This window comes from Canis aureus, chromosome 9, assembly GCF_053574225.1.
Source record: "Canis aureus isolate CA01 chromosome 9, VMU_Caureus_v.1.0, whole genome shotgun sequence".
NCBI lineage: Eukaryota > Metazoa > Chordata > Mammalia > Carnivora > Canidae > Canis > Canis aureus.
Genome location: NC_135619.1, coordinates 47,473,795 through 47,490,496, shown reverse-complemented (window position 1 = coordinate 47,490,496; position 16,702 = coordinate 47,473,795). Strand labels below are relative to the sequence as shown.

The 16,702-nt window shown below is 47.6% G+C and overlaps 3 protein-coding genes across 3 annotated transcripts in view; 2 read left to right on the top strand and 1 right to left on the bottom strand.

The window, feature by feature from the left end:
* Positions 1-2: 2 nt before the first annotated feature.
* Positions 3-2,520, top strand: LOC144320818 (disintegrin and metalloproteinase domain-containing protein 20-like). The gene is made up of 2 exons (XM_077909798.1): positions 3-1,930; positions 2,306-2,520. The coding sequence occupies exons 1-2, from the start codon at positions 148-150 to the stop codon at positions 2,365-2,367; spliced, it is 1,845 nt and encodes a 614-aa protein (XP_077765924.1). The 5' UTR covers positions 3-147; the 3' UTR covers positions 2,368-2,520.
* Positions 471-16,702, bottom strand: part of LOC144320823 (uncharacterized) — a 68,767-nt gene continuing 52,535 nt past the window's right edge. The window contains exons 7-12 of the mRNA XM_077909802.1: positions 15,897-16,173; positions 12,569-12,703; positions 9,549-10,219; positions 8,449-8,600; positions 3,818-4,094; positions 471-624 (exon numbers count right to left, since the gene is read on the bottom strand). The gene's annotated coding sequence lies outside the window, so the exon portion shown is untranslated. The remainder of the gene's footprint in view (positions 625-3,817; positions 4,095-8,448; positions 8,601-9,548; positions 10,220-12,568; positions 12,704-15,896; positions 16,174-16,702) is intronic.
* LOC144320817 (disintegrin and metalloproteinase domain-containing protein 20-like) lies at positions 12,082-14,599 on the top strand. The gene is made up of 2 exons (XM_077909797.1): positions 12,082-14,009; positions 14,385-14,599. The coding sequence occupies exons 1-2, from the start codon at positions 12,227-12,229 to the stop codon at positions 14,444-14,446; spliced, it is 1,845 nt and encodes a 614-aa protein (XP_077765923.1). The 5' UTR covers positions 12,082-12,226; the 3' UTR covers positions 14,447-14,599.

Genomic DNA, 16,702 nt, shown 5'->3' with positions numbered 1-16,702 from the left:
CCCCACCCACCCCCTCTGGGGAGGCCTAGTCCCCAGTCCCTCTCTGCTCTCCTCAGGACTCCACCGCTAGAAAAGTTGCTGTTTCAGGGATCATCTTGCCTACCTCCCGCCTGTTTACATCTTCTGTGGTCACAGGCTCCTTCACTTATGGGGCCTGCCTGGGCCCAGGCCCACTTGACAGGTAATCTCTGGCTGCCTCTGCTCTGGCTACTCCTGTCCCCAGGCTGCTGCTCCCGTGCCCTCCCAGGATGGCGCTTCACTTCCTCTGAAGTCGTGATCCCCAGGAAGGTGTCCCACAGGGTGGGTGGAATGGAGAGACAAGGCCACCTCTCCTATAAGATTCACTTCAGGGGGCAAAGACATGTGGTTCACATGAAAGTTAAGAAGAACCTGCTGCCCAGACATTTTCCTGTGATCACCGATAACGATCAGGGTGCCATGCAGGAGGACTACCCTTTTGTCCCCCGAGACTGCTACTACTACAGCTACCTGGAAGGGGTCCCTGGGTCCATGGGCACGCTGGACACCTGCAATGGGGGTCTGCGTGGCATGCTGCAGGTCGATGACTTCACGTATGAAATAAAACCGCTGGAGGCTTCTTCCACATTTGAGCACGTGGTTTCCCTGCTTGTGACAGAAGGAAGATCATCAGAGGCTCAAAAGTGTAAGATTGGAGAGCAAGATACAGATCAAGCATATGAGGAGGCAATGCTTGCTGGAACTCCTAGAGCAGGCCCTGTGTATTTGTGGTGGCCACATAAGAAATACTTTAAAATCCATTACACCACTACTCTCTCAGTATTTGTGATCGACAGAAATTACACTCGTATTGTACAGGATGTAGTAATTTTGAACAACATAATACATACCATCTTCAAACCAGCCCTCCTGGATGTCTACTTACGTGTTTTGTGCATATGGGATAGAGTCGATAAGTGGGATCTGGATAGCTTCTTTAATATTCAAGATCTCATGGCTGATTTTGGTGTGAATAAATACTGGGGTTGGTTTGACGAAATTCCTCATGACACTTCACTGGTTCTTTCAGCAGAACCAATACTGGAGGCCTCCTATTATGGCCAACACAATGGAGCATGCAATCCTAACTGGGGCGTGGCATACGTATATATAGCAAGATACCACTTATTTTTGGCTGCGACTATTTCAGCACATGTCCTAGGTCATACTTTAGGCGCCGTTCATGATACACCTGGTTGTATTTGCTTTCGAAGAAAGCACTGCGTCATGGCTCCTCAGCCTGATTTATTGGATATGATGAGCAATTGTACTTATGACAGACTGCATCACAAGGTCAATATTTGGGATCCTTGTTTGAGCATACCAAATGTACCATACACCAATTATCCTTACGTAGCTGCTCGTTGTGGTGACCTGGTCGTGGACAGGAGGGAAGAATGTGACTGTGGCTCCTTAAAACAGTGCTCTAAGAATAAGTGTTGCACCACCACTTGTGCCCTCTCCCTTGGCAGTGACTGCAATGGAGGTTCCTGCTGTGTTAACTGCAAATATGCTCAACCTGGACTGCTTTGCAGAGACATACTCGGTATTTGTGATCTCCCAGAATACTGTGATGGGACATCGCATAATTGCCCTAATGACGTTTACACCCAGGATGGAACCCCATGTTCAACGTTAGCTGTCTGTGTGAGAGGAAACTGTACTGATCGTGATATGCAGTGTCAATCCCTTTTTGGCTATGGAATAAAAGATGCTGCACCAGCATGCTATGAAAAACTGAACGTATTAGGTGATCGATTTGGGAACTGTGGGGTGAGGGTGGTACGAGGAGGAGGAAAACCTGTTAGATGTGAAGAAGATGATGTTCTTTGTGGAATGCTGCACTGTCGTGATGTTCAAGAAATTCCTGGTGGAGGTGACCATGTTACATTTCGTCACATAGTAGTAACAGGTATTAATCAAGAAAAATGCTTTGGATACGATGCACACCATGGGACAGAGATCCCAGAAATGGGGCTAGTTGTGGATGGGGCAACATGTGGCCCAGGAAAATACTGCTTGAATCAGAATTGTACTTTTTATCAAGACTTGGGTTTTGACTGTGATGTCAGTACATGCAATTTCAGAGGAGTGTGTAACAGCAAGAAACACTGTCACTGTATGAGAGGTTGGAAACCCCCAACATGTGAAGAGAAAGGAGCAGGTGGTAGTATAGATAGTGGCCCTCCACCTGACAGAGAATATGGTTTTCGAACCAGAATAATTTTTAGTATACACCAAACATTACTTCTACTGATTATTCGCTTAAGTCTTTTTCTGATTTCAGGCATCACTGGTGCCTCTCATCACTTAGAAGATATAAAAGAGGAGGATGAAGAACAAAAATGACCTAGACGCAAGTGAATACTAACTGGATGTGCCAGATGACGAAAATCATATTGGTAGGACCAGGAGAAATGATCAAGAATCACTCTGATAATTACATAGTCCTTTAGACACTCTGAGGTTGTCATCTTAAAATAAAACGAGTTGGCCATTTAACATGAGGTCGTCTCTTTTAATATATGTAACATTTCCTTTCTAGCCATATTGTTACTATTCCTACCGGGGATAGTAGAGGACTCTTAGATTCATTAGCAAGAGACCAGTAGTACTCTTGTTAGGATGTGGAATCCAGCGTTTCACAAATGATTGGGTAGCAGACCTTGTTTGCATGGGTATGCATCAGATTTAACAAGTTTTTGGACCATCTCCCAATTGGCCATATACTAGATTTCTGTTATTTGTTCATTTTACTGCTCCTGTTAAACAAATGGCACTTAAAGTGACAGTTGGAAGATATGGTAGGATGGTAAGAACTTTTCCGTCAAGGCACATGGGTGCCAACAGATCTACCTACCGCCTGCCAAGTACGGGCTCCTGGACAAAGCCTCAGGCCGTGAGTTTCAAGGTCCATGTTACATTGGGAGATGCAATGCACTTTGCCAGGATTTTGTGGTGATCAGAGGAAAGCACCCAAGAAAGGCCTGGAACACGTTAGGCACTTAATATATGCCATTATTCCCGCTATTCTCATTATTCCTTTTGGGCTATGCTAAACCTGAGGTATTCCAGCAGAATGAGCTTGGCATTGTATCTTTATCACTTTTTTTTTAGAGTTCATTTATTGATTTGAGAGAGACAGTGAAGTGAAATAGAGTGAGTGAAACAGAGAGAGAGAGAGAGAGAGAGAGAGAGGGTGCACATACACGAGCAGGGAGGGAGAGGGGCAGAGGGAGAGGGAAAGAAGCAGACTCACCTGCTGAGCAGGGAGTCTGACTCAGGACTCCATCCCAGGATTCTGGAATCATGACCTGAGCTGAAGGCAGACACTTAACTGACTGAGCCCCCCATGTGCCCCCGTTGTGTCTTGATTATAAAACTATCACAGGAGGAACTGTCCATCCCTGACTGATACATCACGGCTTAAGGCCCCTGGCTGTTGGAGTCGTAGGAACTCACATTTCATACCTTAGGAAATGCCTGAGCACAGGCTGTCTGTAAAGTACGAGGCAGAACTGACCGTCTGATACGTGTATGGACAAAACATTTACACAAAAGGGAACAGGAAGAGATCGCTTCAGAAATCGTGCAAGAGAAGAAGAGGGTCCCATAAGGGACGTGTGGTACATTAGTGCTATGGAAATGCCTCAGGCCTCAGATCCAAGTTCTTTCTGAAAGTATGGAGTCCAGGTGAGAATAGCACCAAAGGGTCGAGGAAGGACACAGCAAGAGAGAATCAACAGGAGTGCCACTCTGAGCCATTGTGATCTGTCCGTCTTTTCTAGAGCTCTCTTACCTTCTCGTCCAGGTGGCTTATGTGGTAGAGTGGCCTGGATCTTCATCCACGACAGGTCTGAGCCCCTGTTTACTATGTCCTTGTCAAACATGTGTTTCTGCATTGGCACTTGGCACCAGGATCTACTGTCCGCCAATGAATAAATCACGGGAATAAAAGGCACAGCCTAGGGAATATAGTCAATGATGTTGCAACAGCATTGTGGCAGATGGTAGCTTCATTTGTGGCGAGCAGAGCAGGACCTACTGGAAGAAGTCGAATCAACTGTATTGTACACCTGAAAGTAATGTAACACTGTGTGTCAGCTATCTCTAATAAAGAAACATTTTAAACCACAGTGAGATGCCAGGACACAGCCGCTGGGGTGGCAAAAACAAATGTTAAGACTGACAATACCAAGGGCCAAGGAGGATATGAAGCAACCATAGTTCTCCTCTATTGCCGGGGGAGGGCGGGTGGGATGCAAAACTATAGAGGTCATTGGAAAACGGTTTGTCTGTTTCCTACCAAGGTCAGCACACACTGGACTACACACTCAGCGATCCTCCTTCTAAATAGCACTGAGAACATGGGTCCGTACGAAGAACTGCAGGCAGATGCTCACAACAGCTTTGTTCACAATAGCCCCCAAGTGAAAACAACCCAAATGTCCATCAGCGGCGAATGAATCAACCAAGAGTGGTATAGCCACATGATGGACTGCTACTTGGCAGTAAAGAGCAACCAGTTACTGACTCACGCAACAACATGGGGGTGGATCTCAAAATCATGCTGAGTGAACAAAGTCAGATCCAGTAGACTGACTGCAGGACTGTGTGGCTCTATTTCTTATGACATCGGGGGAAAGGCAAAACTGTGGGGACAGAGAACAGATTGGTGGTCGTCAGGGACTGGAGGGAAGGGGCTGACTGCAAAGGGGCACAGGGAAGGTCTTGGGGGCAAAGGGTATGTTCCGTGTCTTGACTGGGGTAGCGGCGTCATGACCGCATACATTTGGCGTATTATAATCTATACCAGTTATACCTCAAGAAATCTCCCTTTAAAAATAACAACTACAACGAAGAGTCTTCCACCTGCAGTGTGACGATGAGAGCTGTTACTCCACATGCCAAGCACCCTGTGGGGATGTTGTTCTAACTGCCAAAGACACCAAGCCCAGTCATATACCTGGAGACTCGGGGAAGCGACCCCAGGCTTGGGCTGCAGACCACTGAACCCACTGTGGGCTGTGTGTCAGCTAGGACTCCACTTATTGCCTGACATGGTACCCTTGTGCAGTGCCCCCACCCCCACAAGGCTGAAGAAGCTGTTCATTCACTCTGCTCTTCCTTTCCTGGTAAGAGGGAAAATTTCTAGCTGGGAAGTTCTGTCTCGGTGCTCAACAATGCTGGGCTGGGCATGGGATGATGCAGGCAAAATGAAGGGCTCCCTCTCTTCTGGTATGATTGACTGTTCTGGGTGATTTTGTTCCACCGTGTTGCTAAAACGCTCTAAGTGAACTCTAGACATCTGCCAGAGCTGTTTTTGTCTGTGGGTAGCAGTTTAACTGTTGCTCTCTGTGGGGGCATGGGAAGGCTGGGTTTGCTGGAGCCAATTCTTCTCCAGCTCTGAACTTGCCAACGTTTTAGAGCTTCAGACCCCCTTCAAACTATTGGAGACAATGAATGACACCCAGGACCCTGTCCAGGGTGATCCATTGCCATGGGAGTAAGGTCAAGGGCTGGGAGGGGCCGCTCTGGGGCTTACTCAGCCTCTCAAGAAACCCTGGGTTTTGGGAAACGTGATCTAAAGACGACGGTGAAAAAATCAATCCATCCACCCATCCACCCCATCCACCCCATCCACCCATCCACCCCATCCACCCCATCCACCCGATCCACCCTATCCACCCGATCCACCCCATCCATTCATCCATCCATCCATCCATCCATCCATCCATCCAATCTCTGTGGCCCACGTATGGTGACAATGGTAGCTGCACTTGTCAGAGAGGCATAGCTGTGGTGATGTTTACACTGGCCCACTCACTGTTGTGGACCAGAAACTATGTCACGTGGATGTCAACTATACTCCAGTACAATAATATCAAGTCACTGAAGCCCAGCCTTGCAGAGTACCACCTGGGGGGCTCACAGTGTCACAGGCTGGAGAGGGGGATCCTCAAGTACCGGGGTCTGGGCAGGTGCAGCTCTCCGGGCCACTGGGCTCTCGAGGCTGGTTCAGTCACCTGCCAGGCCAGGGAGGGGGTCGGAGAGCCCTTGCTCTGGGCAGAGGTGAAGGGGGTAGTCTAGACATTGCTCCCAAATCCTGTGTAGGTGTGTGAGTTCTGCTGCTGCTGGCTATGAGTCTTAGCATGTCTCTGGGCCCCCTGGGCCTGACTCCTCACCACCTGGTCACTGTGAGGATAGTGGAGAAAGGTGAGTTCACAAAGCGCCTGCCGCCTGGGGGCCTCAGTAAGGGTAGCTGCCACAAAGAAGGTGGATGTGACGGGGTACCATCTCCGGAGAACGGTCCAGGCCCACTGCTCCCCAAACCTGCCCCACCCTGCCCAGGTAAGAGGATGTGGCTGTGTCAGCATTGTTGACCCAAGAGGACGGTGACCAAGATAGGGCGCCCAGGCTCTGCCAAGCATCCCTGAAGCCCGCGCGCGCGCGTGTGTGCGCGGGGTATCCCTGCCACCTCTGAGAAGCCCTTCCTGTCCCTTGCAGGATTCAGCCCACTCTCCCACTCACTTCGTTACCACTACACTGGGGGTTCCCGGCACGCCGGCCTCTGTGCCCTCGACCTGGGGGCTGTCCCCACCCTGCACTGCAGCTTCTTCTCAACCCCGAGTCTTGCTGAAATGTCCTCTCCTCAGGAGATCCTCCCTGACACAAGGCGTCTTCTGTTGGCTGCTTTTCTCATTTGTCCTCTGTCCCCTCCACTGGACTGAGTTCTGTAAGGATCTCACCCACCCATCCTGCTCCCTGCTGCAACCCCAGCTCCAAGCCCGAGCCAATTTGCTCTCCACCCAGTGGAGCACCAGTCACCCGACTGCAGTCTTCACATTCCCCCAAGACCCTGTCACAGCCCTCGGGCACCCTTTCCCTCACCTCGGCCCCATCCCCATGCGGGTAGCCATGCCTCTCACTCTGCATCAGGCAAGCCCAGAACTGTGTGTGGTCCTGCTGAAGGGGACTGTCTTGATGAGGGCTAGCCATATCTGTGGGCCTGAAACTCCACCATTAGCACTCATCCCCCTGGCTTGTCCCAAACGGTCACTGGATATCTGCCTATCTGGGCTGGGACCCGGGCTAGGCGCTGGGAACACAGGGTTAATCTGACTTGGAAAACTCCCAGTCTGAGAACAGGGATGCACAAGGCAGGGGACACAGCCAATCACAGCAGGTGAGGCCTGCTATGATGGATGAGGCAAAGAAACAGGGGTTGGGGGACATGTGACCCCTGGCTCAGTGGCTCCCAGTCACACTTGGGTAGGGGAATTTGAGCAAGTGGTGGTGGCCAAAAGGCCAGCAGCCACCTGCTCCTCCGACTCCCACCCAGCAGCCCTGCCAGGCCATCTCCATGTCCCTTCTCCTGGGCCGTGGGGCAAGAGCCACTTCCCACTCCTGGCATGGCTGCTCCCTCAGGCCCAGTCTGCTCCTCTCTATTCCAGGCTGTGTGTGTGTGAGGCAGTCAGAGCCCTCAGGGCACTTCCAAAACATGCACGTCTGCCACTGCCCCAGGTCTGGCATCTGTCTTGCCCTCTGAGGTTCACATGCTTCCTTCTCTGCCCGGTGGGGGCTGGGGGCGCTGGAGATCCAGCATGGAGGATGCCCATCTCAGAGTCCCAGGCCTCTCTGAACTGAGAGTCAGAGACCTGGGTTCTGCTTGCCGTGTGACCTTGGCCAAGTCACTGTCCTTCTCTGGACCTCAGTGCCCTCATTTGTGGAGTGCGGGTGGACTCACACTAGGGATTTATGCTTTCTGCACCCTGCACTTCAGTGACGGAGCCATATCGGACTTTAAGCACACAGGAAAAATTGCTCATTTGTTCATTCTACAAATTCATGCTCCATGTTTTTCAGGTGCCAGCCGAATGAATATGGTCATTTTACAGTGGTCATGCTTCAAAGATTAGAACAAAAGATTGATTCCAACACAAAGGTTTTCAGAAGTGTAGGAGATAGACAATTGATGGCTCCCTAGATGGTTTGCAGCTTCAGTAGTTTAGTTACTGATGAAAATCCCACCAAAATCTCCAATTTGAGCCATTTACGGCTCTTGGTGAGTAAACATTTGTTTTGAGGTTATAAAACACTTTTTTTCTGGCTAGGAGGTAGATTGTTCATGTTCTTTGTTTCCTTTCTGGTATGAGGAGAAAAAGAGATCAGTACTCAAATGCTGCTTATTTTTGTAAATAAAAATTGACAGGACTGGGGGGGAAGCCTTTGAGTCCTTTAGGAGAGATTATCATCCCAGTAGTTTCCTAGGAGTATTCACTATGTCTCATTACAACATCCTTTCATATATAAGGTGACACGGTGCCAGACTATGAATTCTGTATATTATTCAACAAAATACATTGCATAGCAACTTTTCTCTTTTCCTCTCTTGATTAGCTCCAAAGTGGAAAAGAAGATATGTCATACCAACTTGAGGGCGCCTGGGTGGCTCAGTCAGTTAAGCGTCTGCCTTCGGCTCGGGTTGTGATCTCGGGGTTCTGGGATGGAGCCCCTTGTCAGTCTCCCTGCTCACTGGGGAGTCTGCTTCTCCCTCCTCCTGCTCCCCGCTTGTGCTCTCTCTGTGTCTCAAATAAATAAATAAATACATAAATGAATAAATAAATAAACAAATGAATAAATAAGTAAGTGAGTAAAATCTTTAAAAATACTAATTGTGACTTTAAAGGTCGGTCCCATAGTTGTGGACAACAGGGTGACCCTGGTGCCGCTGGGACCATGGGCCCCCGTGAGCTGGGGAATCCGACACAGACAGGGCATGTGGTCGCCTACAGCCTGACACCCTGTGGAGTAGCACACCTTCCTGTCCTACTTCAACAAAGGCATCCCCAGCATGCGGCACTGCACCTGGTGTCCATCCTGTGTGTGACACCACCATCTGTAGTGTATTGTGTACACGGTGGGGACTGAGGAGTTCTGAGTATTCCCAGAGGAAGACTCCAGCTGCCTATGAAAACGACAAATGAGCCAACTCACTGGGATAAAGATTCTCTGTCTGTGAGAGACCGTTCTCTGTCCACACTGCATCCTAAAGACACCATAAACAGTTTATGAGTCACACACACACACACACACACACACACACACACAAGCACACACACGAGTCTCTTTAAGCCTTCAGAATCCAGCAGTCTGCAGCCCCGAAGAGGGCTCCTCTCAGAACCGGACCAAGCTGGCATTCCCCTCTAGACTCCATCCCCTTCCAGAGCTTTAATCACTCTAGAAGTGAATTGTATGCTACTTGGACCGAAGGAGATCATGCCTGGAGCAAATGGGGAGAAAAGATGAGTGAAATGTGACATTGGCCACATGATGGCCCAGATTAATTCAGAGCACCTTCCGACCAAGCCTCACTCTGGATCTTTCAATAATCTGTGGATATTTTCTGAATAAAAATAAATAAATAGATAAATAGATAAATAAATAAATAAATTAATTAATTAATTAATTAATTCAAAAAGGGTGTTGCCTGTGTTCTCCTCTAGGATTTTGATGGATTCTTGTCTCACATTTAGATCCTTCATCCATTTTGAGTTTATCTTTGTGTCTGGTGTAAGAGAATGGTCTAGTTTCATTCTTCTGCACGTGGCTGTCCAATTCTCCCAGTACCATTTATTGAAGAGACTGTCCTTTTTCCAGTGGATAGTCTTTCCTGCTTTGTCAAATATTAGTTGACCATAGAGTTGAGGGCCCATTTCTGGGTTCTCTATTCTGTTCCATTGATTTTGTGTCTGTTTTTGTGCCAGTGTCACAGTGTCTTAATGATCACAGCTTTGTAGTATAACTTAAACTCTGGCACTGTGATGCCCCCGGCTCTGGTTTTCTTTCTCAATATTCCCCTGGATGTTCGGGGTCTTTTCTGATTCCACACAAATCTTAAGATGATTTGTTCCAACTCTCTGAAGAAAGTCCATGGTATTTTGATAGGGATTGCACTGAACATGCAAATTGCCCTGAGTAGCATTGGCATCTTCACAATATTAATTCTTCCACTCCATGAGCATGGAATACTGTTCCATCTCTTTGTGTCTTCCTCAATTTCTTTCAGAAGTGTTCTGTAGTTTTTAGGGTATAGATCCTTTACCTCTTTAGTTAGGTTTATTCCTAGATACTTATGCTTTTGGGTTCAATTGTAACACCCTTTCTGAACTTGGCCACTGCAACTTCTTGCAAGATATATCTGTGAAGGCAGGGGAAACAAAAGCAAAAATGAACCACTGGGACTTGATCAAGATAAAAGGCTTCTGCACAACAAAACTAAAAGACAACCAATGGAACCAGAGAAGATATTTGCAAATGACGTATCAGATAAAGGGCTCGCATCCAAGGTCTATAAAAAACTTATTACACTCAACGGCAAAGAAACAAACAATCCAATCATGAAATGGGCAAAAGACAGGAACGGAAATTTCACCAAAGAAGACATACACATGACCAATAAGCACATGAGAAAATGCTCCGCATCCCTTGCCATCAGGGAAATACAAATCAAAACCACAATGAGATACCACCTCACCCCAGTGAGAATGGTGAAAATGAACAAGACAGGAAACAACCAATGTTGGAGGGGATGTGGAGAAAGGGGAACCCTCTTGCACCGTTGGTGGGCATGTGAACTGGTACAGCCACTCTGCAAAACAGTGTGGAGGTTCCTCAAAGAGTTAAAAATAGAGCTACCCTACGACCCAGCAATTGCACTACTAGGGATTTACCCCAAAGATACAGATTCAGTGAAAAGCGGAGACACCTGCACCCCAAAGTTTATAGCAGCAATGTCCGCAATAGCCACACTGTGGAAGGAGCCTCGGTGTCCTTCGAAAGATGAATGGATAAAGAAGATGTGGTCCATGTATACAATGGAATATTACTCAGTCATTAGAAACAACAAATACCCACCATTTGCTTCGACGTGGATGGAACTGGAGGTATTATGCTGAGTGAAGTAAGTCAATTGAGAAGGACAAACGTTATATGGTTTCACTCATATGGGGAATATAAAAAATAGTGAAAGGGATTATAGGGGAAAGGAGAGACCATGAGTGGGAAAAATCAGAGAGGGTGACAGAACATGAGAGACTCCTGACTCTGGGAAACGAACAAGGGGTAGCAGAAGGGGGGAGGTGGGCAGGGGGATGGGGTGACTGGGTGACGGCCACTGAGGGGGGCACTTGACGGAATGAGCACTGGGTGTTATATGCTGGCAAATCAAACTCCAATAAAAAAAATATACAAAAAAAGTAAAATAAAATAAGTTAGATGCCTCCAAGGTACAACAGCGGGACAGGCAAAGGATGTACACTGCCATTCCAAAAGGAAGAAATAGGGAAGAAAGGAGTGACAGATCCCAAGCAAGTCCAGAACCTTAGGGCAAGAGAGTAATCCTCTTTGGCTCCATGCTCCTCTCTCTGGGGATCCCATCCCACCTCCTGGACCCACTAGAGTGGAAGGCCTGCCTTCCAGGTACACCGCGGTAGCGATCCTACCTCCGCAGCCTTGCCAGACAGGGGTGGGACACCCATACCACAGTTCTCCCTGTGCCTATGGCTGTTGTGGGCTGAAACAATGTACGAGTGGCTCTAAAAGTCTGGGGACTGACTTGTTTTATTATACACGCTAACTTTTCTGCTCATGACCTCCATTTACAATTTCTTTCCATCAATCATCGCCAAGTGCACTCAAGTGTTGTAAAGTGTGAGGGAATCTAATTCTCTCCTCAACATTATTTGAAGAAGCTCCCACTGTCCTCTCCAACCTCCGTGTTAATTATGTGTCGATCGCTTATGCCATTTAGTTTGAGAAAGAGAAGCCCTTCCCTCACTGAACTTCCACCAAGTGCACTGATTCTTCCCGTGTGCCTTCTCCAAGAGACCGTGGGACCTTTTGGCCCAGGGACACACTACACACTACTATTCCCAGTGCCTCCCATCTTTTCTCTTCTCTAGGTCCCCTGTGCTCAGACACCCAGCTCACTGAGCACAGCCTCCCCTACTGAGCACATCATTATTATGTAACAGCTTCTCTGCCTCCCCCCCACCCCCACCCCCACCCACCCCCTCTGGGGAGGCCTAGTCCCCAGTCCCTCTCTGCTCTCCTCAGGACTCCACCGCTAGAAAAGTTGCTGTTTCAGGGATCATCTTGCCTACCTCCCGCCTGTTTACATCTTCTGTGGTCACAGGCTCCTTCACTTATGGGGCCTGCCTGGGCCCAGGCCCACTTGACAGGTAATCTCTGGCTGCCTCTGCTCTGGCTACTCCTGTCCCCAGGCTGCTGCTCCCGTGCCCTCCCAGGATGGCGCTTCACTTCCTCTGAAGTCGTGATCCCCAGGAAGGTGTCCCACAGGGTGGGTGGAATGGAGAGACAAGGCCACCTCTCCTATAAGATTCACTTCAGGGGGCAAAGACATGTGGTTCACATGAAAGTTAAGAAGAACCTGCTGCCCAGACATTTTCCTGTGATCACCGATAACGATCAGGGTGCCATGCAGGAGGACTACCCTTTTGTCCCCCGAGACTGCTACTACTACAGCTACCTGGAAGGGGTCCCTGGGTCCATGGGCACGCTGGACACCTGCAATGGGGGTCTGCGTGGCATGCTGCAGGTCGATGACTTCACGTATGAAATAAAACCGCTGGAGGCTTCTTCCACATTTGAGCACGTGGTTTCCCTGCTTGTGACAGAAGGAAGATCATCAGAGGCTCAAAAGTGTAAGATTGGAGAGCAAGATACAGATCAAGCATATGAGGAGGCAATGCTTGCTGGAACTCCTAGAGCAGGCCCTGTGTATTTGTGGTGGCCACATAAGAAATACTTTAAAATCCATTACACCACTACTCTCTCAGTATTTGTGATCGACAGAAATTACACTCGTATTGTACAGGATGTAGTAATTTTGAACAACATAATACATACCATCTTCAAACCAGCCCTCCTGGATGTCTACTTACGTGTTTTGTGCATATGGGATAGAGTCGATAAGTGGGATCTGGATAGCTTCTTTAATATTCAAGATCTCATGGCTGATTTTGGTGTGAATAAATACTGGGGTTGGTTTGACGAAATTCCTCATGACACTTCACTGGTTCTTTCAGCAGAACCAATACTGGAGGCCTCCTATTATGGCCAACACAATGGAGCATGCAATCCTAACTGGGGCGTGGCATACGTATATATAGCAAGATACCACTTATTTTTGGCTGCGACTATTTCAGCACATGTCCTAGGTCATACTTTAGGCGCCGTTCATGATACACCTGGTTGTATTTGCTTTCGAAGAAAGCACTGCGTCATGGCTCCTCAGCCTGATTTATTGGATATGATGAGCAATTGTACTTATGACAGACTGCATCACAAGGTCAATATTTGGGATCCTTGTTTGAGCATACCAAATGTACCATACACCAATTATCCTTACGTAGCTGCTCGTTGTGGTGACCTGGTCGTGGACAGGAGGGAAGAATGTGACTGTGGCTCCTTAAAACAGTGCTCTAAGAATAAGTGTTGCACCACCACTTGTGCCCTCTCCCTTGGCAGTGACTGCAATGGAGGTTCCTGCTGTGTTAACTGCAAATATGCTCAACCTGGACTGCTTTGCAGAGACATACTCGGTATTTGTGATCTCCCAGAATACTGTGATGGGACATCGCATAATTGCCCTAATGACGTTTACACCCAGGATGGAACCCCATGTTCAACGTTAGCTGTCTGTGTGAGAGGAAACTGTACTGATCGTGATATGCAGTGTCAATCCCTTTTTGGCTATGGAATAAAAGATGCTGCACCAGCATGCTATGAAAAACTGAACGTATTAGGTGATCGATTTGGGAACTGTGGGGTGAGGGTGGTACGAGGAGGAGGAAAACCTGTTAGATGTGAAGAAGATGATGTTCTTTGTGGAATGCTGCACTGTCGTGATGTTCAAGAAATTCCTGGTGGAGGTGACCATGTTACATTTCGTCACATAGTAGTAACAGGTATTAATCAAGAAAAATGCTTTGGATACGATGCACACCATGGGACAGAGATCCCAGAAATGGGGCTAGTTGTGGATGGGGCAACATGTGGCCCAGGAAAATACTGCTTGAATCAGAATTGTACTTTTTATCAAGACTTGGGTTTTGACTGTGATGTCAGTACATGCAATTTCAGAGGAGTGTGTAACAGCAAGAAACACTGTCACTGTATGAGAGGTTGGAAACCCCCAACATGTGAAGAGAAAGGAGCAGGTGGTAGTATAGATAGTGGCCCTCCACCTGACAGAGAATATGGTTTTCGAACCAGAATAATTTTTAGTATACACCAAACATTACTTCTACTGATTATTCGCTTAAGTCTTTTTCTGATTTCAGGCATCACTGGTGCCTCTCATCACTTAGAAGATATAAAAGAGGAGGATGAAGAACAAAAATGACCTAGACGCAAGTGAATACTAACTGGATGTGCCAGATGACGAAAATCATATTGGTAGGACCAGGAGAAATGATCAAGAATCACTCTGATAATTACATAGTCCTTTAGACACTCTGAGGTTGTCATCTTAAAATAAAACGAGTTGGCCATTTAACATGAGGTCGTCTCTTTTAATATATGTAACATTTCCTTTCTAGCCATATTGTTACTATTCCTACCGGGGATAGTAGAGGACTCTTAGATTCATTAGCAAGAGACCAGTAGTACTCTTGTTAGGATGTGGAATCCAGCGTTTCACAAATGATTGGGTAGCAGACCTTGTTTGCATGGGTATGCATCAGATTTAACAAGTTTTTGGACCATCTCCCAATTGGCCATATACTAGATTTCTGTTATTTGTTCATTTTACTGCTCCTGTTAAACAAATGGCACTTAAAGTGACAGTTGGAAGATATGGTAGGATGGTAAGAACTTTTCCGTCAAGGCACATGGGTGCCAACAGATCTACCTACCGCCTGCCAAGTACGGGCTCCTGGACAAAGCCTCAGGCCGTGAGTTTCAAGGTCCATGTTACATTGGGAGATGCAATGCACTTTGCCAGGATTTTGTGGTGATCAGAGGAAAGCACCCAAGAAAGGCCTGGAACACGTTAGGCACTTAATATATGCCATTATTCCCGCTATTCTCATTATTCCTTTTGGGCTATGCTAAACCTGAGGTATTCCAGCAGAATGAGCTTGGCATTGTATCTTTATCACTTTTTTTTTAGAGTTCATTTATTGATTTGAGAGAGACAGTGAAGTGAAATAGAGTGAGTGAAACAGAGAGAGAGAGAGAGAGAGAGAGAGAGGGTGCACATACACGAGCAGGGAGGGAGAGGGGCAGAGGGAGAGGGAAAGAAGCAGACTCACCTGCTGAGCAGGGAGTCTGACTCAGGACTCCATCCCAGGATTCTGGAATCATGACCTGAGCTGAAGGCAGACACTTAACTGACTGAGCCCCCCATGTGCCCCCGTTGTGTCTTGATTATAAAACTATCACAGGAGGAACTGTCCATCCCTGACTGATACATCACGGCTTAAGGCCCCTGGCTGTTGGAGTCGTAGGAACTCACATTTCATACCTTAGGAAATGCCTGAGCACAGGCTGTCTGTAAAGTACGAGGCAGAACTGACCGTCTGATACGTGTATGGACAAAACATTTACACAAAAGGGAACAGGAAGAGATCGCTTCAGAAATCGTGCAAGAGAAGAAGAGGGTCCCATAAGGGACGTGTGGTACATTAGTGCTATGGAAATGCCTCAGGCCTCAGATCCAAGTTCTTTCTGAAAGTATGGAGTCCAGGTGAGAATAGCACCAAAGGGTCGAGGAAGGACACAGCAAGAGAGAATCAACAGGAGTGCCACTCTGAGCCATTGTGATCTGTCCGTCTTTTCTAGAGCTCTCTTACCTTCTCGTCCAGGTGGCTTATGTGGTAGAGTGGCCTGGATCTTCATCCACGACAGGTCTGAGCCCCTGTTTACTATGTCCTTGTCAAACATGTGTTTCTGCATTGGCACTTGGCACCAGGATCTACTGTCCGCCAATGAATAAATCACGGGAATAAAAGGCACAGCCTAGGGAATATAGTCAATGATGTTGCAACAGCATTGTGGCAGATGGTAGCTTCATTTGTGGCGAGCAGAGCAGGACCTACTGGAAGAAGTCGAATCAACTGTATTGTACACCTGAAAGTAATGTAACACTGTGTGTCAGCTATCTCTAATAAAGAAACATTTTAAACCACAGTGAGATGCCAGGACACAGCCGCTGGGGTGGCAAAAACAAATGTTAAGACTGACAATACCAAGGGCCAAGGAGGATATGAAGCAACCATAGTTCTCCTCTATTGCCGGGGGAGGGCGGGTGGGATGCAAAACTATAGAGGTCATTGGAAAACGGTTTGTCTGTTTCCTACCAAGGTCAGCACACACTGGACTACACACTCAGCGATCCTCCTTCTAAATAGCACTGAGAACATGGGTCCGTACGAAGAACTGCAGGCAGATGCTCACAACAGCTTTGTTCACAATAGCCCCCAAGTGAAAACAACCCAAATGTCCATCAGCGGCGAATGAATCAACCAAGAGTGGTATAGCCACATGATGGACTGCTACTTGGCAGTAAAGAGCAACCAGTTACTGACTCACGCAACAACATGGGGGTGGATCTCAAAATCATGCTGAGTGAACAAAGTCAGATCCAGTAGACTGACTG

What these genes read in the sequence shown, in the direction of transcription:
- LOC144320818 (XM_077909798.1), top strand. Translation starts at nt 148, where the DNA reads ATGGGGCCTGCCTGGGCCCAGGCCCACTTGACAGGTAATCTCTGGCTG. An exon ending in TCGTCACATAGTAGTAACAG is followed by an intron (nt 1,931 to 2,305) that starts GTATTAATCAAG and finishes TTCTGATTTCAG; the next exon opens with GCATCACTGGTGCCTCTCAT.
- LOC144320817 (XM_077909797.1), top strand. Translation starts at nt 12,227, where the DNA reads ATGGGGCCTGCCTGGGCCCAGGCCCACTTGACAGGTAATCTCTGGCTG. An exon ending in TCGTCACATAGTAGTAACAG is followed by an intron (nt 14,010 to 14,384) that starts GTATTAATCAAG and finishes TTCTGATTTCAG; the next exon opens with GCATCACTGGTGCCTCTCAT.